Source organism: Taudactylus pleione, unplaced genomic scaffold (genome assembly GCF_031769625.1).
Source record: "Taudactylus pleione unplaced genomic scaffold, aTauple2 ptg000305l, whole genome shotgun sequence".
Classification (NCBI taxonomy): Eukaryota; Metazoa; Chordata; class Amphibia; order Anura; family Myobatrachidae; genus Taudactylus; species Taudactylus pleione.
In genome coordinates, this window is record NW_028284706.1 from 7,726,329 (window position 1) to 7,753,669 (window position 27,341).

The 27,341-nt window shown below is 42.6% G+C and overlaps 1 protein-coding gene across 1 annotated transcript; it reads right to left on the reverse strand.

Annotated features, from left to right (window-relative positions):
- Nucleotides 1–1,744: 1,744 nt before the first annotated feature.
- Nucleotides 1,745–26,749, reverse strand: LOC148511547 (uncharacterized). The gene is made up of 4 exons (XM_088442149.1): nucleotides 26,706–26,749; nucleotides 26,168–26,264; nucleotides 6,000–6,716; nucleotides 1,745–3,023 (listed from the first exon to the last, which is right to left on the reverse strand). The coding sequence occupies exons 2-4, from the start codon at nucleotides 26,226–26,228 to the stop codon at nucleotides 2,140–2,142; spliced, it is 1,662 nt and encodes a 553-aa protein (XP_088298275.1). The 5' UTR covers nucleotides 26,229–26,264; nucleotides 26,706–26,749; the 3' UTR covers nucleotides 1,745–2,139.
- Nucleotides 26,750–27,341: the final 592 nt, after the last annotated feature.

Sequence of the window (27,341 nt, forward strand, 5' to 3'; positions counted from 1 at the left end):
TGTCTGCAAAAGGGGAATACAGGCTTGCCTCTCTGTCACGGTGTGTCCTATCTTAGCATGGGGAAATCAGTCACCGAAGCATTCCAAACACACCTGAACCTAGTGCTAGTGGTGCAGCACTGTACAAACTTTCAGAGCATAACACGTGTTAAACAGCCCTTCTAATCACGCCATGCCGTGGCGTGATTCGGTAGCACAGCATGTCTTTTTGTGCATCTTTTTACCTTCAAATGCATCTTATTCACAAAGCAATGTGAATAGAATGCATTTGATGGTAAAAAGTAACACAAAAAGATGCTAGGCCCTACCAAGACGCACAGTGTTCACACGTTATGTTTAACGTGACTTGTAGTGCATGGAGGTAAGATGTTTGTGGACACATGTATACAAGAGATAAAACTTATACCAAAAAAGGTGCCAGTGCTGTACTGTACTGTACACTGGTGAGTACCATCAGAAAAAAGCACTAGGTGTGACTAGAGTAAGTGCACCTAACACATTCCAATTTCTTCTATAAAGTGCACTTTTCAACTATGGAGAACCCTGAAAAAACACGCACATATTTTCAGTGCAGTAAGTAAATATCAATTTTGGTATTCTATGACTATCAGATACATTAAACCTGAGAGAGTGATAAAATGTAGAGTGATAAAGTACCGACCAATCAGCTCCTGTCATTTTTCAAACTCAGCCTGTAAAATGACAGTTAGGAGCTGATTGGTTGGCACTTTTCACTCTCCACTTTATCTTTATCCAAGGCTTAGTACATCTAACCCAGGGAAACTGCCAATATCTATGAACTGAACATAGAGAACTGAAGGTTTAGGCATTTCAATGTAACTCTCCAGCCGCTAGTTTTAACAAAAGTTTTAAAAAAGTTATTTCTAAAATTTTAATTTTGCAAGACCCACTATTGTAAAAAGATAGGAAGTAGCTACAATGAGCAACATTAAAGAGATTTTTTAGAGTAAGCAAAGCGATAAAGAACTTGGGGCCTGATTCAGCAAGGTTCGCAACTGCACTCACTATACTAATGCTGCATACACACAGTACAATCTGCACAATCAACAATATCACTGAACGATTTCCCTTGATTTTTCTGAAGTGCAGGACAAACGATATTGGGTATACACACAGAACAATATCTGCATGACAGATATCTTTCAGTGAAGTCATCCTGCCACATCTCTGAACATGCAAATCTTGATGAAATCATCCAAGTTGGCCTGCATGTGCCGACGACCATAGATATCATTATCGTCCATGCGGGAACGTGCATTGTTGGTTGCTTGTTGGTCGTTCACTGCATAAAAAGGAACGATATGAACGATTTATCGTTGAACTATATCGTTATCGCTCATATCATTCATAGATATCGTACCATGTGTATGCACCTTAACACTTTCCTTCCTCTCCTTCTCCTAATACTTCCTTCCCTGCTCCCCACAGAGTCAGTCTCCACTCACTATACTAATACTTTCATTCCTCTCCTTCTCCTATCACTTCCTTCCCTGCCCCACCCACAGGTTCAAACTCCACTCAATTCAGCTGAGTCTTTCCCTTCATGTTGCCATACAGTATGTTTAGTTTATCTGTTCTTTAGTCTCCCATCTGACTGCAAATGCGACTGACTGATGTTAATTTCATATTTTCATTCTTATTTTCTATGTCACAAATCAAAAGAAATTACGTAAAAAAAACAATAACTATAAAAAAAATGAGAGAAACTTAGTTACATGAGCAATATACGTATATTTATTTGATTACATAATTATCCCTTAACAAAAAAGAGTTGGGAAGCTTGAAAGACAGCATAGAGTACATAACATTGCAGCTAATAGCCTCAATTAGCTCTCAAAGAACATTTCCTGCACAAATTGACTGCAAACCTATACAAGCTGCTAATCACAGGCACAATGCCACTCACTGGTTAATAAATTAATATGATGATTGCAACAAGGGAGAATTTGTGATAATGAATATGAGTATATTGGAGGAGACTGGGCAGGTATTATATAAGTAAATAAAGCACTGGTGTTGAATGTAACATGCAAGCTGTGTGGTTTTGAATGATCTTCGGATATTTATGTAAGAAATCCTGTTTACAATTTAATATATTAATATAAGTATAACAGTGATTTAGATAAGTAGAGGAGCTGAGGTTGTAATTAGTGGTGGTTCTATCACAATAATCTCCTCTGTTATAGTGGTGGTTGTTGTAGTGGTGCTAGTAACATTCTCATTATTGATTGTAAGGGTCTCAGTTATAGTTCTGGTTTGAGCTGGTTTACTGCTATAAAGATTGGGCTGGAAAACTTGTTGATTTGGGGCTATTGTTTCACTGCCTGTATCCTGAGGAACAGATTTGTCAGTAAATGTCACTGGATTAGCCATGTCAATCGTTATCCTGGAATAAAATGGTATGACTGAGTTGTTAATGTTAGTTCTGATAGTGGTAGGACTGATGGTCTTCACTTCTATGTAGACAGTGGTAGTCTCATTTAGCTCTAAGCTTGTTACATCTGTGCCATTCACTGTTTCAGTTGTGGCTGTGACACTCACTATGGTGCTGCTTCTCAATGTGGTCACAATGACAATTTGTTCTGGCTGAGTGGTAGTTGGCACTGATGTTGTTGTAGTTGCTGTTGTTGAAGCTTCAGTTGTTGGAGCTTCAGTTGTTGGTGATGTTGTAGTTGGGGCTGTAGTAACTGGAGTTGTAGTGTCTGGAGTGGTAGTAGCTGGAGTGGTAGTGTCTAAAATGGTAGTGTCTGGAGTGGTAGTGGCTGGAGTGGTAGTGGCTGGAGTGGTAGTAGCTGGTGTGGTAGTGGCTGGAGTCGTAGTAGCTGGAGTCGTAGTAGCTGGAGTCGTAGTAGCTGGAGTGGTAGTGTCTGGTGTGGTAGTAGCTGGAGTGGTAGTGTCTGGTGTGGTAGTGGCTGGAGTGGTAGTGGCTGGAGTGGTAGTTGTTGTAGTGGTAGTGGTTGTGGTCGGGGGCAGAGTTGGTATAACAAAATCTGTGGTGGGATCTGAAAGAAACACACAATGATAATATTATTAATGAGTCCTACGTGCAGTAAAAATAATGGATTAAAATACCACAATAGCGTTGATGATGACTGGAAATATTTAAATTGATGTTGGCTTTAAACACACAATGCAATGTGTGAGACAAATTATTACATGATGCTGAGTTGGACATGAGCATGTTTGCACAGGGTAAAATGCAATTTTGTACTGCACATGCCCCCAAAACAAGTCACAAATATATGCATGTATGCAGAGTTACAGGGAGAAGGGAGAGTAGGAGAAGGAAGGGGCCATCTAATGTTAGCCGAGAACAGTAAAGGTAAAATCATTGCAAATAGATGTAACGTACAGTAGATCCGCTCAGAGAAGCAGATTCATCTGTTAATAGCCGTATATATAATGGGTGGCTGAGGGTTGGTGCAAACATGCTGATGGGCACCACCACTAGCTAACTGTTGCTGATGTTATGATTGTAAATTCACCTCATAAGCTTATAGATGCTTTTTCATTGCATAGATTATAGGACTTCTAGTCACTTGTCTTTCACTCATATACAAGACAAATGGGCATATTTAGTAATATTATTTTTATTCAAATATTGTGAAAAACACATTATTTTAGTTTCTTCTAAATGTGCTAAAAGAAAATTGTAGAAGAATTAGCAGAATTATATTCCAAGGCCTAAATATCACATTTGTTTTAGTAAGCAGATCGCATTTCCCATAATTGTAATGGGTAATGTGATCTGCTCATGTTTACTAAATTTAAATTGTAAAAAAATAACAGGGGAAGCCTTGTGATAATGATAATGATAATAATAATAATAATAATAATAATAATAATATGGGGTTATTAGGGCTTTCCCCAGTTTCACCAAATCCTGCTCTGCTCTGATAGGCATAGCAGAACTGGGAGCCGATACCTATGATCAGCCTTGTGTCTCTAAATAGATCACAAGCTGATTACAGTAAGAAAATAATATTTAAAGAAAAAAAATACTTAACTGCAGCCAGGGGATAAGTGATCATAGATCCGGTGAATTCCTCCGAGACTCCGGTCAGCTAATTGGCGGGATGCTGCTCTGTGACCCCCTACAGCACACAGGGGGTCACAGAGCAAGATCCCGGCTATCAACTGCCCAGAGTCACAGAGGGTCTCACCGGGTCACCAATCACAGTGCAGGAATTGTGTTAGCTTATTGAAAGAGAGGGTGGGATCACAGGGGGTCACTGGGGTGTTCGTGGGAGGGTTAGGAGGCGGCGCATGCTCGGTTTCACTCTCTGGGTATATTATGCGAGAAATACCTGAGAAGTGTGGGGTAGAGATGTGCAGGGATAGAGATTTCTCGCACGCTCTGTCCCTGCTTGCGATATTTGATACATCTTTGCAATGTATTCAAATATCGCATTGCAATTTTGGGTAAATTTATCACATCACATCTGTATCTGAGGATTGTGATAAATATGCCCCAAAATATTATATCTGCTGTATTATATCAATCCTAATAGCAAATACTTTTTTCTTAGTTCATGACCTGGAGCATATGCTACTATGGCAGAGCTGGCGCATCTTGTGATGCACGCAACTTAACATATGAGCATAAATAGCTATTTTTATGGGCAGCTTTTTGAGTGTAAATTACACCCAATATACTTCCATCTCAGCATCAGCCCAAAAATCTCCACATTTGAGCTATAATATCCAAAATGAACATGTAAAAAAGTAATAAACAATAAATATTGTAGGTCTAAACAGGTTTAAGCACATCAAAGACTTAGGTACTGAACATTTCATGAATTAGAACTGTGGGACTGATTCAGCAGAGGACGAAATTGCAAGGCCACACACAAGCAGCTTTGCAATTCTGTCTTTGCTAAAATGCAAATGCAGCAGGAGGTGTCTGAGACCTCCTGCTGCACCTGTGATCCCAGCACAGCTACCGAGGTATCAGCCTGGGATCACATCTCAATGTTTGATGGTGCTGGGCAGCTGTGTAAGTCAAAGCTAATGTAGGCTGGCCAGCATGCGAGGCCAGGAAACTGCGTCCATGGACGTGGATTCTGGTCTTGCCACTCCGGAAAAACAGGGGTGAACCGCATGTGAAGAACGTTTCCTCCGTCCCTGCACCGCCCCATAAATGGCTCTGCCTGTTAATCAGGAAGAGGCATATGAGAGCCTGCATCCATTCACGCATGACCAGTGTCGGACTCGGGCATGAAGGGCCCACCGGTGGAATGCAGTGATAGGGGACCATACTTAGGGGCGTAGCCAGCCTCCAGAGGGGGTTTGGGCCCCTTTAAATATATACATTTATATAGTAAATACTGCTAGTGAATACATGATAATGTACCAGATTAATAACAGCAGTGCATTGTAGAAAATACACAATAGTCCTGTCCAGTATAATTCAAGTGCACAGTCTGGAACCTGATCCCTAAAGAAGAGAGTGGGCCCTCAGGCACTGGGGCCCACCGGGGGTTTCCCCTGTACCCCTGTGGGCCAGTCCGACCCTGCGCATGACCCATTCTGCACATAAACAGAACGATCCCTGTGCACACATGCAGATTCCCTTGTGAGCACTGCTGAATCAGGTCCAGTAAACACAGATTTTTGTTTTTTATAGCATGGAAATTGCATATGTAATTTAAAAATACTTATTTAATAATTTCATTAAACACCTCATAGAGACCTTATTGGTATTGTATAGTGTTATTACTACTGTATTGTCCAATGTAAGGAAATAACAATGTAGTTTTCATTGATAATTCTGGTATCAATAATACAATGCAGCACACTACTATGCATAAATACATTTTGTATTGTTTCATTTTCTTCCTATCAACTACAATGCATTTCAAACTAGTATAATAAAATTGTAGTTTCTCTTTGCCCTGGCTTTCCTTAATTCATATTAGGGTTATGAATTATGTGAAATATACATATACCACAAAAACAAATGCAATGATTTTACTTACCTGTGCAATAAACGTCAGACTTTAAGCTTCCAGAAAACTTATAGACATAGTATTGTCCAGAGCAGGCCTTCACAGGGATGGTTCCTCCAGCTGTGCATCCAGATACTGAGTTGGATAAGAGAGGCACGAGTACTACTCCTTGTCCAATAGCTGGTTGGCTGCTATTTAATGTAAAGGGTTCAGCTGATCCACATTTTACAGAGCCAACGCAACCTTCCTGCATCCTTAAACCGACACTTCCACTGTAGCGATACCAACCAACGTTATATCGGTCAGTGACGAATACACCAGTTGAATTGATTGTAGACAATCTATTGGTTCCATTCACTAGCTGGTAATTTGAACATGGGTCTGCACACTGTACAACACCTCCAACATTCAGACAATCTTGATCAAATGGACATGTACTACTGGTGCATGCAATGTTTCTGTTATTGCCACATAGATAAACACCATTCTTGTTTGTACACGTGGATGAAGGGACACACTTGTTCAATGTTGCATCAGTACATTCATTGATATCTGCACAGACCTTATAACCTACTCTGTTATCCCAGTAATAGCCTTTGGAACAGCAGGTTTCTGTAGTGCATGAGGCAATTGAAGAGCAGTTTACTCCATTTCCAACATAGCCAGACATGCAGTTACATGTTACGTAGCCATTTTGCGATGCACACAGGCCGGCACTAGCATGGCAAGCAGCACATGTTTTTGCATCTGTGTTATATGGAAAAAAAATAATACAATTGTTACAGAAGGGTAAAATGAAGGCAATATTTACAGAGCATACTGTACCATGAGCCAGTTGGGCCCTGTGACAACACAACTCTTCATTTAAGATTTTGGGCCTGATTCAGAGATGGACACAATGAGGAATACGCACATAGATGGAGTGATTATTTGCCATCGCACATGCATACAAGCCGCACTGCACCTGCGCAGTGATTGCACTGTGATTATGGATACACAGAGGATCCCATCACACCGTGAGTGAGTGACAGGATGTCAGTGTTTGGGGGCCTACTCTCCTGAAATGCGAAATGGCCGGGATGCTCCCAAAAATCTGGTGGCGCTCCTGGCCACCAGGACAAGTAGTCAAGTCTCCCGCACTGCCCGGACCCCCCGCAGCCCCCCCTCCAGCCGAGGGTATCCTCCTGTGGCCACCCACTTAAAGAGCACAAGTAGCCAGTCAGAGGGGTTTCAATGATGCGATTCAGGGTGAATTGCGTAATCATAGCCCCGCCCCCCACTATACATTGCCTATTTTCTCGGCACTGTATAGTGGGGGTGGGGCCTTAAAGATGCAATTGTGCTGCCACGCCCCCATACCACCCACTTTCCCAGCCACCACACCCCCTCTCTGCCGACCTGGCTGCCCCCTCCCGGAGGAGGGGGACACAAAGTCAGCAAGTATGGTTTGAGGTGGTAATTGAGGGTGGTCAGAAAAACATAGGCGTATCTGGCAGTTTAAAAGCCATTACATGAGCATGCATAAATTAGCCCTTGCCATCTCCTATGCATTTCCCATATCAGGAGAGCTGACAAGTCTGCAGCAGGTCAGACCTGGCGCAAGGGCAAGATGGCCTCTCGTTGTGCATCGATGTCACCGATATTTCCGCATGTATGCATCCTCGCACGCAGGTAAGAAGGCAGCAGTGGGCATCCTAATGCTTGGGTGATCTTTGCAAACATTAGCATATTTTCACAGCTGTGCAGCGTACGAAAATGCAGCTGCAATTGCATTAGCGTCCGTCTCTGAATCAGGCCCTTAATTCGGTAGAAAAACTGTACTGAAATTGTAGATGATATATTGGGGGGAATTCAATTCAAAGCCATGATGAATATCCCCTGGAGGGAGCTCCCGAACCTATTTAATTCAATGCGTTGTTTGGGTGGGCTAAAGGATTTCTTCTCGCACTCTCCTGGGATGCAAGGAGAAAGAAATCTGACAAAAGTGCCTGCAGCGCGGCTGCTTACTGGCTTAGTGTGGCACGAACAGCCGCACGGCAGGCAATTTAGTTGAAGAATGCCAGTCCTCACGACTAAACAACCAGGTTAAGTCGTGAGAACCGGCATTCTCCGAATTAGTAGTGTGCTGAATTGAATAGCTCTGGGAGCTCCCACCCCGGGGCTATTCAGCATCACGCTGAATTGAATACCGCTCATTATGTCCTGAAGAAATCAGGCCATGGGGACTGGATTAGACAAGCACTAACTTTCTAATGAAGTGTTAGGAAAATACATATTTGAGGACATACATAAAACAAAAGTTACACAAGCAGATGCTGTTGGCCGAAATCAAATTAAGACAATGTAGAAAATATATTTCCAATATTAAACCAACAACAAATCTACAATCAAATTGATAGGATTAAATTTGACTGATGATGTGTTTTGATACATGTGTGCCAAACAGAGTAACACATTTCTTTGAGTCTATAGTAGAACCAGGAGCGGGATGCATGATGTATCGCATTTGGGATGCAATGCGTCCTGCCACTCTACGCATGCATGTTGGCATTATTTACACCAGTATACATGTAGAAAATCACAAAGAACAGATCTCCTAATAAGTGCTGTCCTTTGTGATGAGGGACTTCCGGGTCTTTGACCCAGAAGTCCCTCTGGCGACCTTCTGTGCATGCTCCTGTGAGAGTCTATAATAAATTATAGTGTTTATTTAAAACATACTGTAAGATTCATCAGTATTTCATCAGTATTTATGAGAAAAAGCCATTTTCCTTACACAAATAGCATGAGATTGAACCACCATTATATTGAACGAGCAGCTGAAGGAGAGCAGCAGCTGAAGAATCCCAGAATAGGATACTAAGTTTGGACACTGAAGAAACGACAAACTGAAATATGCATTGACACATCCTATGTACTTGTTAAAACCAATCATATGTATTCTTTTCTGTCAAACCATTTTTGCCAAATGTTTGTGACAGCAGTTTTCTGAACTTATGAAAGATGGCTCAGAGGATGTACCTCTGAGAGCTGAGTGAATTCATCACAAGTGTGTGTGTTGAGTTTTTCTCATCTCCACAGCCGGCTGGAAGGAAACTCAATAATATAGGAGCAGCGTTTCTCATACCATGATCCAGGGGTAGGAAGCCTCATCACCCCAACATTTCTGGGGGACTCATCTGGGATCCCCAACAGCCTGTACTGTACTGACAAATTTCCACTTGAAAATTTGGAACTGCAGAAGCAAATTCCGATCGGTGAGTATTGAAACACAAATGTGCATTTGCGCTTTTCAATGCTCTCTTCTGCACTTCCTAATTAGTATTGTGGGGTTCAGTATGGATGGGCTAATTGGGGATCTATGAATATATTGTATGACAAACCTGCTCTTTTAAAGTATAAGTTGTTTTGTCTTGAAATGAGTAAATGGAGTGTGATTGTAAGTGTGCTAACTATGAGATGTATGTGAAGGAACCAGATCTTTAAATAATCAACCAAAGACTGCACTTCTCATCTGCAACTAAAGCCTTGTCCTGTCTTTTGAGAAATGTGACCCCTGGGTTGAGACATTCACTGGTCTCCTTGCTCTCATAGTAGCTGTAAAAATGTCACCTAGCGCCTAAACACGGCAAAAGTGTTTAGGAGTACAGAGAAAGGTGCCCATTGATTCGGGATAGGGTCCTTCACGTTTCCTCTTTGGTACCCCTAGGGGCGCCTGGGGCTGAAGGGTTGTACATGGTATTCATCTGTGTAGCATGCCAGAAGGATTAGAACGGTGGGTCATAATCTGTGGGAGTGTTATAGTGACATTGGGAATACTGTATTGTCTTTTTAAGGACAGGGATAACAGGCCTCCAGAGTCTGATATATGAACCACATATAACTAAACTGTGAGGGGTGTACTTGTGTAGTGATATTACAGTAAACCAGATCATTTATAAGTCCTGATCTAATAGCTGTAATAAATCAGAGGATCTCTGTGGTATATACTTGCCTCATAGGGTATCAACATATTTGGCTACCAGGATAGATAAGGACTGTGCTGGACTAATAAATTAGCTACCCAGTAATTTGTGCAGCGATAGTTCAGTAGTAGCTTGTCCAGTTATTAGGGGGTTGCCAGCTGATAGACATTTGAAGCTTATAAGACAGGTTTTGTTGTATAGTTACCCAGTAGGAACGCAGGAATAAGTGAATGTTCTTTTGAATAAAATAAAGATTCCTCAGGGGATTCAGGAAAAATTAGGAGCGGTAACCCATAATAGGGGCTCAGGGCAGTACAGGCATGGTACAAGAATTACCATGTGCTCCTGCGGTTCTATTCAAATCCAGGGAGGGGAAAAGTGCACAAAAAGATATTCAAAAGATACTACAGAAAGCAGGGATGCCCAGTGTAGGTTCCCTGGATCCTGTAAGATGGGAAACCTTTGCAAAAGAAAACAAGGCTTGTAAGAAAGAAGGCAATCAAGTACAGGATTGGTTAAAGGTAGCCAAAGAAATACATAAAGAACAGGAGGTAACACAAGACAATGAGTTTATGGAGATTGTGGTCCAAATACTGTGAGGCCTGTCCCAGTTATCCCTTTTGTAGATCAACATGCATCACTAACAGCCCCTGATTTAAGCCCAAAATACCCAAGTTTGGCTCCATTTACCACACCAGTAAGGGATGGCAGGAAATGCCCAGGATGTGGTAAATGTGTACCTAATGCTAACACTAATTGCCCATTTTGTGGGAATCAAGTGCCCTGGCCAGGGGAACCCTGTTATCAACAAGGCTTAACCAGATCACCTCATTATCCATCACCTCCACACTTATCACCAGTTACACCACCAGCTCCTCCACTGCCTTATGCAGGAGGAATTTTCAGCTCTATTCCCATACAAGGGTGGTCAGGCACCTTAATGCCTTGGATGTTTAATAAAAACAGACACAGGACACAGGTGTGCAAGAAGCAAGCCACAGGCAATAATGATGAACCTTGTGGCTGTGAACACTTTGGGGGTGAACAGATGTATTTTCAGAAAGGGATATGTCCACTCCCATACCAAAACAAATCTGTAGAGGCTTATCCTGTAACTACACAGGAGGTGTTTGAACCAAATCCCCATAATGCAGCAGTTATGATAAGAGTAAGAACCCAAATTCAGTATAGACCCTAGACAGACCAGAGATAATAGGAAAGTATCTCCAGAAGAAGCAAAAAGGAAAGGGTTATGTTTCTTCTGTCATAAAGCAGGGCACATGAAAAGGGATTGTCAGAAATATAAGGAATGGGCAGAGAAAAGGGAGCAATTTGGAGTAAGGGTTCAAACAGCACATAGGCCATAGGAAATAGGCTGTCCAGTGTCAGGTCCCCCACAATCCATTATTAATACCTCAGGTCCCAAGGGAATAATACAATTGACACTACCTGGGGAGGAACTAATTGACTGTATAATAGACACTGGCGCAAGCCATACTGTTTTAAGGACAGATGTTCCCAAGAAATATGTAACAATTCAGACAATTCCTGGAACAGGACTAACAGGACATACTGTATCCTTACATATTAGTAAGCCCATAAAAGTTGCTGTGGGGTCAGAAGAAATTAAAAGTCCCTGTAGAATTCCTGACCTCCACATCCTGTCCAGTTAATTTGTTAGGAGCAGATATCCTTAATGAATTACAAGCTACCATTAAGTACAGGGATGGTAATGTAATATTGAAAGGAAGTACAGGGCAGGATCTTCAATGTCAGCTAGCAGCAGCAATATATTTGCTGCAACACCAGACACAGATAGAAGTGATGATCCCTGACTGGCTTTCAGAAGTCCCTGAAAAATTATGGTCTAAGGGTAAAACAGATGTGGGATTACTGGATATACAACCGGTTACACTCACCTTAAAACCAGGTGTAGTGCCAGTAAAAATTAACCAATACCCATTGACCAGAGATCAGGAAGGCCATAGAGCAACAGATTGCTGCATATCAAAAAACAGGGGTTATAAGAGAATGCAGCTCCCCATGGAGCACCCTCTTGAATAAGAGCAGTAGCAGCTGCAGCTATGCTTAAAGACAAGCCAGCAGATTTTGTGCTGGACCACTCATTCATCATACAGGTTCCCCACTCAGCAACAGAAATACTTAACCAGGCCAGAACTAAGCATCTTTCTGCAGCCAGGTTAACTAAGTATGAGGTAGCCCTACTAAGCCCTACCAATGTGACAATGAAGAGGTGCACAGTATTGAATCCTGCTACATTGCTTCCAACGCAGGATTCAAAAGAGGTTAATAGTGAGGGAGGCATACATACACCTGTTGATGACATACCAGGTAATGGCAATAAGGAACACAACAGTGAGGATGATGAGAGGGATAATGTACTGGAAATACAGTCACATAAAAATACAAATCAACATTTTTCTGACCATGATTTTCTTGAACTTATGAAAATGGAAATGAAGGAACTAGAAAATGTGACAGATGTTCCCTTATCTAATCCAGACTGGGAGTTGTTTGTAGATGGCTCTAGATATTATCATGAAGGGTCCCTAAGAACAGGGTATGCAGTCACCACCTTAGATGAGGTATTGATTCAGCAACCACTCCCTCCTTCCTGCTCAGCACAGGAAGCAGAGTTGAGGGCACTCACTGAGGTATGTATAATGGCTGAAAATCAGACAGCAAACATTTACACTGACTCCAGGTACGCCTGGGGTGTGGCCTATGATTTTGGGCCTATTTGGAAGAGTAGGGATTTTATGGGCTCGGCTGGTAAAACCATTAAGCATGCTGAGCTCATTAGATCGTTGTTTGCAGCCTTACAGCATCCAAGTAGAGTAGCCATTTTAAAGGTGCAAGCACACACCAAGGAGAAAACAGCTGAGGCCAAGGGGAATGCCAAAGCAGATGCTGTGGCTAAGCAAGCTGCCCTGTTAAATATCCCAGCCCTCTATAGTATAGAAACAGACACAAAGAAAGACCCCTTGCACTTATAGGCTTTACACCAGTTTCAAGAACAAGCCACAAAAGGTGAAAAGAGAGGCTGGGAGAAAGAGGGAGCCACCTGTGTTAATATGCATTGGGCTAAAGCCACCAGGTGATGCCTCCCAAGGGCCTTATATCCCCTGATGACCCAGCTGGCCCATGGTCCAATGCATAATTCAAAGAAGGCCATGGTAAACACAGTGCTCCAGCACTGGATAGCACCAGGCTTTAATGCAGCAGCTACAGCATACGTAGCATCATGCCAGGTGTGTGGGAAACACAATCCAGGTCAGACAGTAAAAGTGCCACAAAGACATACACCAAAGCCATTATACCCATTTCAGAGACTGCAGATAGACTATATTCAGTTGCCTAGGGTGGGGACATATGAGTATGCCCTCATTTGTACAGACCTGTTCTCTAACTGGCCAGTGGGCATGTAGATACTAAATGGTACCCTCAAACTAAATATACAAAAGTTTATGGCACAGACAGGCAAGACATGGGTGGACTGTCTGCCCATAGCTTTATATTCAGTTAGAACCACCCCCAGTAAGAAACATAAGTTGTCACCTTATGAGATACTATTCTTAAGACCTCCTAAGACAGGGTGTTAGTTCCCCCCAACAGTTGCAGCACAATCATGCAGATTTAACAGACTATGTAGCTACTCTTTGTAATCAAGTGAATAACATCCATTCTTTAGTTTTCTCCTCCCTTCCAGACCCAGAAGCGGTACCTGGTGTACATTCATTGGAACCGGGCGATTGGGTATACACTAAGAGACATGTTAGAAAGTCTCTGGAGCCAAGATTTGATGGTCCATATCAGGTTCTGTTGACTACACCAACTTAAGTGAAAATTGGAGGAAAGAGCACATCGATACACGCCTCACTTTGCAAGAAGTTGACGGTCAAGACTGAACCACCATCATGAATCCTTTTTGTGTGATAATGTTGGCTATACTTAGTCTAAGGGTATTGCACACACACCAGGGGACAACAGGAGGACAAATAGAGTACTCTCGGGTAGTCTATGGTAACCAGACTTACCAGTTACACAGATTTAATGTATCCTGGTCAGGAGGTTCGATATATGTAAAAAATTTGTGACAATATAATAGAAAGCTACTGGGCACCAAGGGAGCATGATAATATTACTATCATAAGTGGAATAAAAATTACATGTTGTACTGATAAGTTTACGGGCTATAAAGGATTTAAGAAAACATGGAACAGGGTATTCAGTGTGTCAATAGTACAGACCCTGGTATACCCATAGGAAGCCCAACAACTATAGAAAGAGGTGTAGTGCTAGTTTGCACTAATACCATGCAATTACCAAATAATTCACTAATAATGACAAGGATGTATGTCCTAAATAGCAAGCCCACTATAAGGAATGACTCACTAGTTAAAGTTCCCTCCACTTGTGTAAATGTGGGTACCCAAAGACAAACCGCTATATTAAGATTTAATATTTCTTTCCCCCCAGATCCAAAATGCTATAGCAAACAAAAGAGAGAATGGTATGATAGATTGCTAGGGGCATCAGGTACAAGTATAGGGTTACTTAATAGTATAGATATAGAAACTTTAGCCAGCAAAATGAGTAATGCAGGAGAAGATATGAGATTAGTTACAATGCAAGCTACATGGATGCCTACAGTATTTACCCCATTACAGGCCAGTATATCTTGGGATAATGAATATTTACAGGTGTTCAATAGCAGATTGTTTAACACACTTTACCTGTCAACAAATGTTTCTGAACAGTTTAATTGGACTGAATGTTCTCTCAGAACCATGCATCAAAACATGCAAAAGGGTAAAGCACAAACACAGTTAATGACAGGTAACGAACAAGTATACAGAAGGATGTTTAATATATCTTCTTTGTTATGGATACAAATTCAGGGAAAGAAGATGTTGTGTACTGACAATTTTTGCACGGGTGAAGTTCATTAAATAATGTCACACAGAAACAGGTTATGTGTAAGTACTTCATCTTACCAGTTCCCTTGTGGACAACTACTAGAGGCACTCAGTTGTGGACTCCCCAGATGAGAGGTACACACATAGACACCAGTAATAGGACACATGACTTATCCCTATGTACTGATACCAATGATGGATTAGTATGTCCTCAGCAAACACAGCTATATGAGCCTTGTAAGTTAGAATACCCAACCAGTGTATGCAACTGGGAATTGCACGATAAAGAGGTGGATATGTTTATAGAGGTAGAGCCTCAGGTTGTATGCCTAGTCACATATGATATGAATACAACTTCCCTCTATAATTTACCAAATCGTTTTTCTGGATGCTTATTTAACGTTACACACCTCAGGTTGAAGAACACTACTTATGTGTTCTATGCGAAGAGACAAGAAGATGTACAGTTTGAATTTCAGGTGACTGAGATACCTCCCCATAACCTTACAGTTACTCTCCAAAGTATCATTAATGCCATTAATAATACAGAAAAACGTGTTCACCATTTACAGAAAGTAAACTATTCTGCCCATCATGCACAGATGCAGACAAATTGTAGAAGCAGAGAAATTAGTGGAAGTAGCCACACAATTAAAAGATAATTTACTGCACCATTGGTGGGATGTGTTCACAGGTAACTCACCTTCAGTCAAAAGGATGTTTAGTGGTCTCATTCACCCAGTAATCATTATAATCATTGTATTAATTTTGCTCATTTTGTGGAATTGCTATCTATCTTATAATTTCAGGAAAATGGAAAGCATCTGCATCGATAGGGACTCTCTTTGTCACACATAAGAAGAGTGCCTCCGAGTGGGAAAAGTGTTTAGCGTGTGAAAGAATTACATTGATCACACCTGAGAAGAAATGTGTTTTCTGTAGTACTGATGTTGGAAGAAACCCCTCTTTCTAGGGAAAGATGTGTTGGGATTCTTGGTATTCTGGTGATGAATGATGCTTGCATCTACTTGCATAGGGTGACTATGGAAGTAATATAGTTACTATGAAAGCCATGACTCCAATAAGGGAAATATAGTATGTTTTAATAAAAAGAGGGGATTTTGAGAGTCTATTATAAATTATAGTGTTTATTTAAAACATACAGTATTTATGAGAAAAAGCCATTTTCCTTACACAAATATCATGAGATTGAACCACCATTATATTGAACGAGCAGCTGAAGGAGAGCAGCAGCTGAAGAATCCCAGAATAGGATACTAAGTTTGGACACTGAAGAAACGACAAACTGAAAGATGCATTTACACAACCTATGTACTTGTTAAACCAATCACATGTATTCTTTTCTGTCAAACTATTTTTGGCAAATGTTTGTGACCGCAGTTTTCTGAACTTATAAAAGATGGCTCAAAGAGGATGTACCTCTGAGAGCTGAGTGGATTCATTACAAGTGTGTGTTGAGTTCTTTTCATCTCCCCAGCTGGCTGGAAGGAAAATTAATAATATAGGAGCAGCATTTCTCATACCATGATCCAGGGGTAGAAAGCCTCATCACCCCAACACTCCGCAGGGTGTGCTGGGAGGGATCCAATGGGATCCCTCTCACACCACTTTGCAATTAGAAGCCCATAGGCTTCTATAGGGTAACGCCATCTGAAGATGGTGTTACCCACCACATCTAAGCCACAGAATGCATCACAGTCTGGGGCTTGGTGCATATGAGAAATGCTGTCAAACCCCTGAAAACTGCATTTTTGGGGTTTGACCACATTTCTCACATTACTGTCTCCTGCCCCAGGTGTTCTAAAGTCAGATACAGCAGCAAAAGAAAGAAAAACACCATGGGGAAAATTAATCTAATGAGTAGAGAAGTGGATAAGTGGAGAAGTTGACTATAACAACCAAGCATTTATGAAGTACAAAATGTAAAATGATAGGTAGAAGCTGACTGGTTGCTATGAGCACTAGTTCACTCATTAATAGAAAGAATCAGATTGATTATAATGTTAATATTTTTATAGCTATATATTTCTAAAAGCTGCTTTATATTTGCTGTGAACTGCAATTAAAATCCATGTTGGTATATTTACTTGGGAATTAGGATACATGATGTAAGGGGGATGAATGCTTACCAGTTTCCCTTTGAGTTCCAGATGTTTAATGTACAAACTACAAATATTTTTGTATTCAAACTAAAGTAGTTATATTCTACTACAGAATAACATGGACAAGATGTTCTTAAATAGTAAGGATTGCACAAACATGTAAATATCTTACAATTGTCTCGGTCACAGGACAGTCCCAATATTTAATTGTCAAAAGGCATACTTGTCTACCCTCCCAGAATGGACAGGAGGCTCCCATAAATCATGTGGTGCTCCTGACCACCCAGAAAGGTGGACAAGTCTCTCAGGGGCCACCCGGCCATGGCCGCCCACTTTCCCAGTGAAATGGTCATCACAGGCAGCCGATGATGCAATTTGCTTTGAATCGCGTCATTGTGTCTCCACACCTGCTTCACAATGCCAAGAAAGAAAAGGGCTACAATGATGTGCACCCCCACACATGTCCACCTCTGCCGAGCTCTGCCTATTGCATCTCCAGCCCCACCCACTTCTGCGATGCATCCCTCCACTCATTGCAGGCATACCAGCATAAATAACGCAGATATACATAAAGAAAATTGCAAAGGACAGCTCTCCCAATAAGAGCTGTCCTTTGTGATAGAAGGACTTCCGGGTTTATTAGCCATAAGTTCCTCTGTGCATCCACAGAACACCACACGCGTCACAGTGCTGAATGCGAAAAGAAGCCCATAGACTTCTATTGGGCAATGTCATCTGAAGATGGCGTTGCCCACCGGCATATGAGCATATGAGAAATGCAGTCAAACCTGCATTCCATGGGTTTGACAGCATAATAGATTATAGTGCATCCGCCAACAAAGAGGTAAATAAAGACAGAGCAAGAACAGAAACAAGAATATATATTTTTTTTTTTACTGTACTGTACATGCAATCTATATGTAGTTTTGTACATGTTTTCATATTTTGTGACTTTGGGCGGGATGTACTAAAGTGGTAAATGATAAAAAGTGATAATGTGATAAATGTGGTAAAACCCCAGAAAATGTAGTTTACAGGGGTTTTACTGCATTTCCCATATGCACTATGCAGCAAAATGCATCCCTGTGGGTAACGCCATTTTCAGGTGGCGTTACCCAATAGAAGCCTATGGGCTTCTTTTCGGGGCACCCCCTGAGAGGGATCCAACTGGATCCCTTCCATCTCACACCATGGTACTGGCGTCCTTCTGTGCATGCGCAGAAGGACACCAGAGGGAATTTATGTGTTAAACCCAGAAGTCCCTCTATCCCAGGGAATCAGAAAGGACAGCCCATATCGGGAGAGCTATCCATTGTGATTTATTTCACATTTCAAAGTACATACCACAGTAAACAACGCAGTATGTACCCGATGATAGGTGGAATGTACCACAATGTGGATGTGATACTTAGTACATTCCATACTATTTGCTTTAGAGGGTGATACTTTTTATAGAATTTTTTATTATTTTTTGTCATTCTCTGTTCTGTCTCACTCTGCCTATAAATTGATTTTATATGCATTTTAATTTTATGAGATCAAGGTTCTTTGCAAACAGAAACCAATAATGGATATGACCATTTCAAGCTTCACAGATCCAGGATTTTTTTTATTGCTATTATTATTATTATTATTATTATTTTTATTATTATTATTTCAAAGTCCTGTTTTCATTTTCATTTGGAGGGAGACTCAAGTCTCAAGTATTAATCATCCGTGTTCAGCAATACTAAAACTAGTGCAGTCTGGTCATATATGTTACTGGCATATCAGTGCTGGTTTGTGGTTCCATTCCATGTTTAGAATACTGCATTTAATTAAATACTTTTTCCAGCAAGCAGAGAGCCAGCATCCAAATACCACATCAGAATAAATATATTGAGCTGCAGGCTTTTAAGATTGCCAATTTTTGGTGATTTTGCTGCCCTTTTTTAAAATGGCTATGTTATGAAAGCAAAACACACAGCTCAATGCATTACTCCTTCACCTCCAAACTTTAAGTTTAGATGCTATACTATATAAAGTGATTAAGGGGTATATTACTAAGGGATAATTTTAGGTTTGCTGTCTGCTGTGTCCATCTGGGCTGCTGCTGTCTGCTGTGTCCATCTGGGCTGGTGCTGTCTGCTGTGACCATCTGGGCTGGTGCTCTCTTCTGTGTCCATCTGGGCTGGTGCTGTCTGCTGTGACCATCTGGGCTGGTGCTGTCTGCTGTGTCCATCTGGGCTGCTGCTGTCTGCTGTGTCCATCTGGGCTGGTGCTATCTGCTGTGTCCATCTGGGCTGGTGCTCTCTGCTGTGTCCATCTGGGCTGCTGATGTCTGCTGTGTCCATCTGGGCTGCTGTTGTCTGCTGTGTCCATCTGGGCTGGTGCTATCTGCTGTGTCCATCTGGGCTGGTGCTCTCTGCTGTGTCCATCTGGGCTGCTGCTGTCTGCTGTGTCCATCTGGGCTGGTGCTGTCTGCTGTGACCATCTGGGCTGCTGCTGTCTGCTGTGTCCATCTGGGCTGCTGCTGTCTGCTGTGTCCATCTGGGCTGGTAGCGTGCTGCCTGTGTCTTCAATCGCTGCTGACTTGGTATGGGCTGGTGCTCTCTGCTGTGTCCATCTGGGCTGCTGATGTCTGCTGTGTCCATCTGGGCTGGTGCTATCTGCTGTGTCCGGGCCCCAATTTCTGTACAAAAAAAATAATAATTGTATTTTTTTTTCTGTGTGTTCGTTAGCCGCACTTATTATTAGACAGCAACCTAGTGCTGCCTGTGTTGTCAATCGCTGCTGCCTCGGTCAGGGGTGGTTTTGCAAAACCAGATCCAGATCCAAAACACAAAGGAGATACAGATCCAAAACTGAAAACAAAAACAAAACACGGGGGTCGGCTCACATCCCTAGTTTTAAGGTGATCTGCAGATACTGTATATCTGTAGATGTTGGTCGTTCATACACACTGAATGACAATCATCTATACGGAAGCCACGGGTCCAGCTGGCAGGGGGGCGGGTCAGGGGCAGGTCCGCCACCCTCCCTGCGGCTGCCGCTGCTCGTGTACGGGTAGTCAGCAGACTGCCCATGCACACTTGCCAATGGACAGATATGTCTGCAGACATATCTGTCCATTGGCTGTGCAGCACAGCCAAAGCGATATGTCTGTGAACGACACCAATGACAGACATATCATCTGTACACACTGGCCGACGGGCATCAGATATATTGGCCTATCAATTGAACGGCCAATATATTGGTCAATGTGTACCCAGCATTAGTTAATCATGGCTTTAATGCAGGAACCCACGTGTGTTCTATCATTCGATTCATTATACTGTGCAGTATAGCATATCCGTGGGGACCAGGACTTTTTGGACCTACCTCCTCCAGTAAGTATGTGGTATGAGTGTGAGTGTGTGTGAGTGTGTAATAAAGAATTAAATGATTCAGTGTACTGTATGTGTACTTTGTTTTTTTTTAAGTCAGGGGCATTTACTGTCCAGGCCTGCTGGCACTTATGGTACTCCAAGTGCCCACTTGCCAGGGCAGGCTTGCTGGAACCTGTAGTCCCACTGTAAAGAAAAATATTATTTTGAATTTTAACCCATTAACCCTGCACCCACCACCACCAGGGCAGGTTAATCCTTGGGAGGGGATTGCCGCCCAGGATTGATTACAAATTCTCAACCTCACTGGTATACTTTTCAAGTTACAGATAGTGCGGGAAAGCTCTGTCTCTGCGAATCCCCTCCGCGCACTAGTCACGGTATTTTCGCAAAAAAATACAGTGACTAGTGCCCCGCGCATGCGCCAACCGGCCGCCGCAGCTACCCCCCGGCGCTAAGCCCCGCCCCATCATTAATCCCCGCCCTTGTGATCGCGACCCCCCTCCCCACATGCGACCCCCCATTAATTACACTTACCTGCATGATTCTGGCTCCGGTGATGTCTTCCATGTCCTCCGGTCAGGTGATATCCCATACTCCACTGGGACTCGAACACCTGTTGACCGGGCCCCAGTGCAGCATGGGAGACCAGCTGACTGGAGGGAGGGCATCACCAGAGCCCCAACCACCGGTTCCTGGAGTCAGGTAAGTAAATTTTTTTTTTACTTTTTTTTTACAGTGAATCAGAGTGTGATCTGTTTAGACCACACAGCTGATTACTGGGGCTGACTTCCAGCTCTGCTCTCCCCGTTAGAGCAGGGCAAGAGTCCGGTAACCGGGGGAGACCCTGGATAACGCGACCCTCAGGTGGCGTTATTATCATAGAGCTTTCCCCGGTATTTTTTTTAAATTTATTTTTAGTAACTCTGGTCGGATCACATTTCCCATTACAATTATGGGAAATGCGATCTGTTTACTAAAAATAAGTGAAACTTAGGGGCTGGAGTAGAAGTTTACGAATTCTCATCCAATTGCCCTGTAGTAACTTTAGGTGAAACTAAAATAATGTGAAAAGGGTGTGAAAACACTCTTTTTCACTTTATTTTAGTAAAAATAATGTTAATAAATAGAGACCTAAATGTGCAAGCCCTGAGATGCCCACATTCAGTATTTCTGAATGCTGTAACACAGCCGGTGATTCTTGACACACCACCACAGACACACCATTGCACACACCATCGATGTTTGTACCTGCCCTATGGCAGGTGCAGTTTGTCTGACCATGGCCTCATAGGAAGCAGCTGTGTGGCTTAGAACGCAGCCGCTGTCACTGACATGTCCTCTCATTCCCATCACACACTAACAAGACAGACTTTTTTGCATTCACTTCAGGCCACCTCCCAGCCACCACCCAGGAACACCCATCACTTTGCCGCTCTATGGGGGTCATTCAGACCCGCTCGCGAGCGCAGGACGCTTGCAAGCGGGTCAATGTTCTCCCACTGCGCATGCGCACGATGGAGGGAGTTCTGTCATGCGCATGCGTGAGACCCGGCGAGCGACGGGCTCTCCATCGCTCTGGGTCTCGCACCAAAGGGGGCGTGCCTGCCAGACGGAGGCGTTCCCGTGGGAACGCCTACCATCTGAAGCCGGCCCCACTGACATCACTAGTGATGTCAGTGGGAGTGATTTTGGCTCTGATACAGCCAAAATTACTCCAGGGCTTGCGGCAGCGAGACCCTACCACAGGGTCTCCATAACAAGCCCGATGGTCGCGATGGTCAAGACCATCGCGACCATCATCATGGATGCTCGCATATGCTGTGGGTGGCCACCCACAGCTATGCGAGCGGCCAGGAGGCCGCTCCATTTTCATGGAGGAGGGCACTGATTCAGAGCGAGCGCTCTGGTCAGAGCGTTCGGCTCTGAATCAGGCCCTATGTCTGATATGGGATGTAGTCAAGTTAATGGCATCCTGAATGCTGGCCACCAGAATCCCGACAGGGAAAGCCCGACTTATGATTAAAGATAGGTGTCGAAAAACTGATGCCTATCTCTATCCCGATGATGAGATCCCGACAGCCGGCATCCCGAACAAAGGTAAGCGGGGACAGGTTAGTGTTAGCTGCGGGGGGAGGGTTAGGCTTAGGGATCCCCGGGGGAGATTAGGGTTAAGCACCCCCCACAGGAGAGTTAGGTTTAGGGTGTGGGAAGGGGGGTTGTTAGGGTTATGCACCACCGGTTGGAGGTTAGGGTTAGGCACCACCGGTTGGAGGTTAGGGTTAGGCACCACCGGGGGGAGGTTAGGATTATGCACCACTAAGGGAGGGCTAGGTTAGGGTGGGGGGATCAGTGGTGGGTTAGGCTACTTACCAGCCCCAGTCGGGATGGAGAGCCTTCGGTCTACTGGTGTCAGTATTTGAGCCGCTGGCATTAGATACCGATTCCATATGACACCGCCTGACCTGATCACAACAGCACCTTCGTGTATACACTCTGTATAATGCATGGGGATACATTTCGGAAGCCGGCGGCCACAATCCCTACCGCCGGCTTCCCGAATCCTCTATCCCGCCTAGGGTTAAATGACAGGCGTCTAAAATCTAGACGCCTGTGTCTCTGTGCTGTAAAAATTGTGGCACTCTAGCACATGCGCAGTACTTAATACATTGGCCAACTGTGTGCATATTAGCATAGTGTGTGACTCAGATTAGGGGCATTACAAGAGAGGAGGGGGCCTGTGTGCAGTCTATGTTCGGGGCCCCTCCTCTCTCTCTGGTGGCCGTCTGCGCACTGAGCGCAGCACTGCACCAGTAGACTCTGGGCACTAGAGTGTGCCCAGAGTCTACCATGCATGCGCCACTGCCATTTTCTCAGTGTTTTCCCTACTGCCCATGAGAAAAATGCTGGGAAAATGGCTGCAGCAGCCATTTTCCAGACGATTTTGACAGCACTGATATTGGCACCGACGTTGGACTCCGGCGGCGGAGTGGTAAGTATTACAAATATGAGTGCCCGGTGTGCGGTGTGGGCCCATGTGCCCCGCACACCCTGCACCCATTATAGAAATGCACCTGACTCAGAATCAGGCCCAGTATATATGCAACATTGGTCTCAGCTTCAGTTCTCTATTAGCAACAGCATAACCCAGAGATTCCCAAATGCGGTCTTCAAGGCACACCAACAGTTCAGGTTTTAGAGATATCCATGGTTGAGCACAGCTGGTTAAATCAAATTCAGGTACTAATTAAGTTACCTGTGGTCAAGCATGGATAGTCCTAAAACCTGGACTATCAGGGTGCCTTGAGGACCAAGGGCCTGATTCAGACCCACTCGCGAGCGCTGAGCGCTCGCAAGTGGGTCGATGGTGCCCTAGTGCTAATGCACACGATGGAGGGAGCTCCGTCGTGCGCATGCGCAAGACCCACATAGCGACAGCCAAGCTGTCGCTATGGGTCTCACACAAAAGGGGGCGTGCTGTCGATGGTGAGTGACAGCACGCCCCCTTTGGAGGGCGTGCCGAGGGCGTTGCTGCCCAGATGGAGGCGTTCCCATGGGAACGCCTACCATCTGGGGCCAGCCCCACTGACATCACTAGTGATGTCAGTGGGAGTGCTTTTGGCTCTGATAGAGCCAAAAGCACTCCTGGGCTTGCGGCAGCGAGACCCTATCCGGCTCTGAATCAGGCCCCAAGTCTGGGAACCTCTGGTATAGCCACAAAACCACAGGTGGAGTACTTTCATATAGGGCCTGATTCATTATGGATTGCAACTGCAACAGCGTATGCAGATCAACCGATGGTGCGTACTACAGTACATGTATGAGTGTTAGCATTGTGATCGCACTGTGATCACTTATGCAGATACAAAGCCATCGCAGAATGAGGGACAGGACATCAGCATTTGGGGGTGGTGACAGTGGAGTGGTCGGAGAAATGCAAGCATGCCTGTCCGTTTGAATGGCGTTGCATAGGCATGCATAAATTAGCTTCTGCAATGGCATACACAGCTTAAGCACTCACTGCGTGCCACGAGCTTAGCAATTTCATAATAAGGTTAGACCTGTTGTAATTTTGTGTGCGTGGCGATGTTATTTGATGTTCCTGATGTATACGCAGTATTGCAAGGTCTTACGGATGTGTGAAAGCGGTAGTAGGCATCTCTATGCTGGCTTTGGGTGTCTCTGTACTGGCTTTGCAATTGAAGTCATTAGCATATGTTCGCAGCAGACCTACGTGCGTAATCGCAGCTACAATCGCAATAGCGATCAGTAGTGGCTCAGGCCCATACTCCTATAATTTAAATACATATATTAATTTTAATTGGAAATTAGTTCCTAGTAAATAATGCAGTGATAACATCACTAGAAAATATAATGCAGCATATATTTTGACACAAAGAAATGTTGCAACACATAAAAAAATCTGACGAAGCTGCCATATATTTTCAGCAGTTTTGAAAGTATTTTTTAAAACATTTGTAAAACAATTTCCGAGATACATTTCTGCTGAACTCCCCACTAAAATTCCTGTTTTCGGAAGGGGATGGCCAAATACATTAAGCATCACCTGGATTTAACATGGAGGGACTGCAGTAGATACCCCATTCTATTCCAAACTGCAAAGCAGTCCCCAGGGGTTTCTATAGGGGCTTCTATGCTGTAAGATGTACTAAGCTCCAGAATGCAAAGCATTCTAGAAGTTATCCCCCACATGGCGTTAGTCCGTAGTACACTATGGGCTAGAGTTTGCAGAATTTAGTGGGGGAGAGATCCGTAGGATATCAGCACATGCACAGTAGTGCAGGGGCTGTCTAATGCAGGAAGTAGATTGCATATGGAATCACTTTACTTCTTACTAATCTCCATAATGGGCTCCTATTGTAGCCCCTAACCCGTCGACTCAGTAATAATTTATTAAGGGGATTACAGATTCCTTATTGCTGCAACTTGTGGTGATAACAAGGAAGCTAATATTGTGGGCAGACTACAAATATTAATACATATGCCCCCTACAGCATTACATCCCCAGTCATGACAAGCTTACTAAATTTGATTCTGCTATTTGAAGAAGAGAAGGGATAAGAGTGTACACTGGAATACCTATAGTATTGTTTATTCTTTTCTTTATTCACTTTTAGGTTAGATAGCATTTCCCAAACCACACAAATGGTGTGCCTCGGGCATAGTACAACATTAAATAAATAAAAAAGATGTCCAAAAAGAAGAAATTGATTATGACAGATATTTTTTAACCCCTTTGCTGTTTAGGACGTGTGGGACTTGGTATCTTTATATACACTAAGGGGTAATTCAGTTAGTGCAGCACTTATCTGGGATATTTTTTCACCACTACACAAGCAGTGGGAAAAAAATATCCGTTAACTACTGTAGGTTGTTAATGGATGCCATGACCCTGTTGACGCATGAATCAGTGATTCTGTGTATTAACACCCGTTAACACATCATATTAATGGGCGTTAACAAAGGTATTAGGTGAAAATATTGGGGAACCTTCACTATGGAGGATGAGTGGTACTCTTAATCCACAGTATTAAGATACATGCGGATGTCGAGCCCGCTTGCTCTCCACAGTGAAGGGTTTAAATTGTGTTTACAGATTTAGTTTAGGACAGAGGTGCGTCCTAGCTCAACTCTGAATTGCTTTGTAAAATTAAAGCTATCTAGTGTTTGCACACTTAGCATCACAACATGGTGCATGCAGATACCAACATATATATATATATATATATATATATATAAATATATATATATATATATATATATATATTTAGTAATTTTACTTACTGTCAGCGTGGGCAGCTCCAACACAGAAGGCCAGGAGGGAGAATGATAATAATAAGTTCATGCTTTACTCTGAGTTTTACCTTGAGTGACAAAGGATCTAAAATAAAGCAACATGCAGTTATGTTAAAGAATATTCTGATTAAATTACCAAGCCATATTGATTTACATAGCAGATACTAGCAGATAATGTGTTTCTCATGTCTTTTTCATCCCTTTGGATTGTAAACTTTGAAACACAGGGACCTATTTACCCCTTATACTTCTGCAAAAATCTCTATCCATTTTTGTCAAATTATATAATAAAAGTAATAATAAAAATATGATTATTATTATTAATAATAATAATAATAATACTGAAAATAAGTACCTTATAACTATAGTATGATTGTATTGCATTAAAAAACATAAAACATCTTTATGCAATCACATCTGATCTTAAAGGCCCAGGTGCCAGAATAATATTATGTTGTTATTTTTTAATGTTGTTATAGTATAATGTTATAATGTTGGCTGTATAATGTTGATTTGTAAGTTTTACCTTAGTCTTGAATCCAATTCTCTTTCTCTGTGTATGATCCTGTCCCTTTCTGTACTCATAGAGTTCGGAATTAAACCTTTTTGTTTACAACAGACGTGATCGCATAACCAATCAACACATAGGGGCTGGTTTACCAAACAAAAACAGAATTATTTCATCTGATAACAGATTTTTAAAAAGAATACGCATATTACTATTTCAGAACAACACATTGATCCATTTTGTTTTCTTTTTCACATAGTTTTCTCATTTATCTCCATTGACCATGAAATACAAGTTCACACCCACCTTTCAACATGGATTTAGGAATGAAATCATCACTCATACTGCTCTCTATAGAGTGAGGTCACTAGTGGCATTTCATACTTTTCACCTTTCACTTGATTAGAATAGATTTTTCATTATTTGTGTTATAAAACATGTAATTTTCAGAACTGACATTCATATACAGAAGAGACCCAAGAGCTATCAAAAGTGTTTTAAGGGTGTTGTATGGCATTCCCCATAGGTATTAAGCAGTATTTTTATATGATGGTACTCAGAGGAATGCAGAACCAGCACCTTTTTCTTTTGGTCTTTTATTTAATAATTATAACTAATTCCAGAAACAGGAAAAATTACTTAAATCATTTTTTT

Bases quoted from the DNA above. Each gene is read 5' to 3' on its own strand.
- LOC148511547 (XM_088442149.1), bottom strand. From the start codon at position 26,228: ATGAACTTATTATTATCATTCTCCCTCCTGGCCTTCTGTGTTGGAGCT. The intron at 6,717-26,167 runs GTAAGTAAAATT...CATATAACACAG, and splicing joins TGGAGCTGCCCACGCTGACA to ATGCAAAAACATGTGCTGCT. The intron at 3,024-5,999 runs GTAAGTAAAATC...TGTTTCTTTCAG, and splicing joins GTCTGACGTTTATTGCACAG to ATCCCACCACAGATTTTGTT.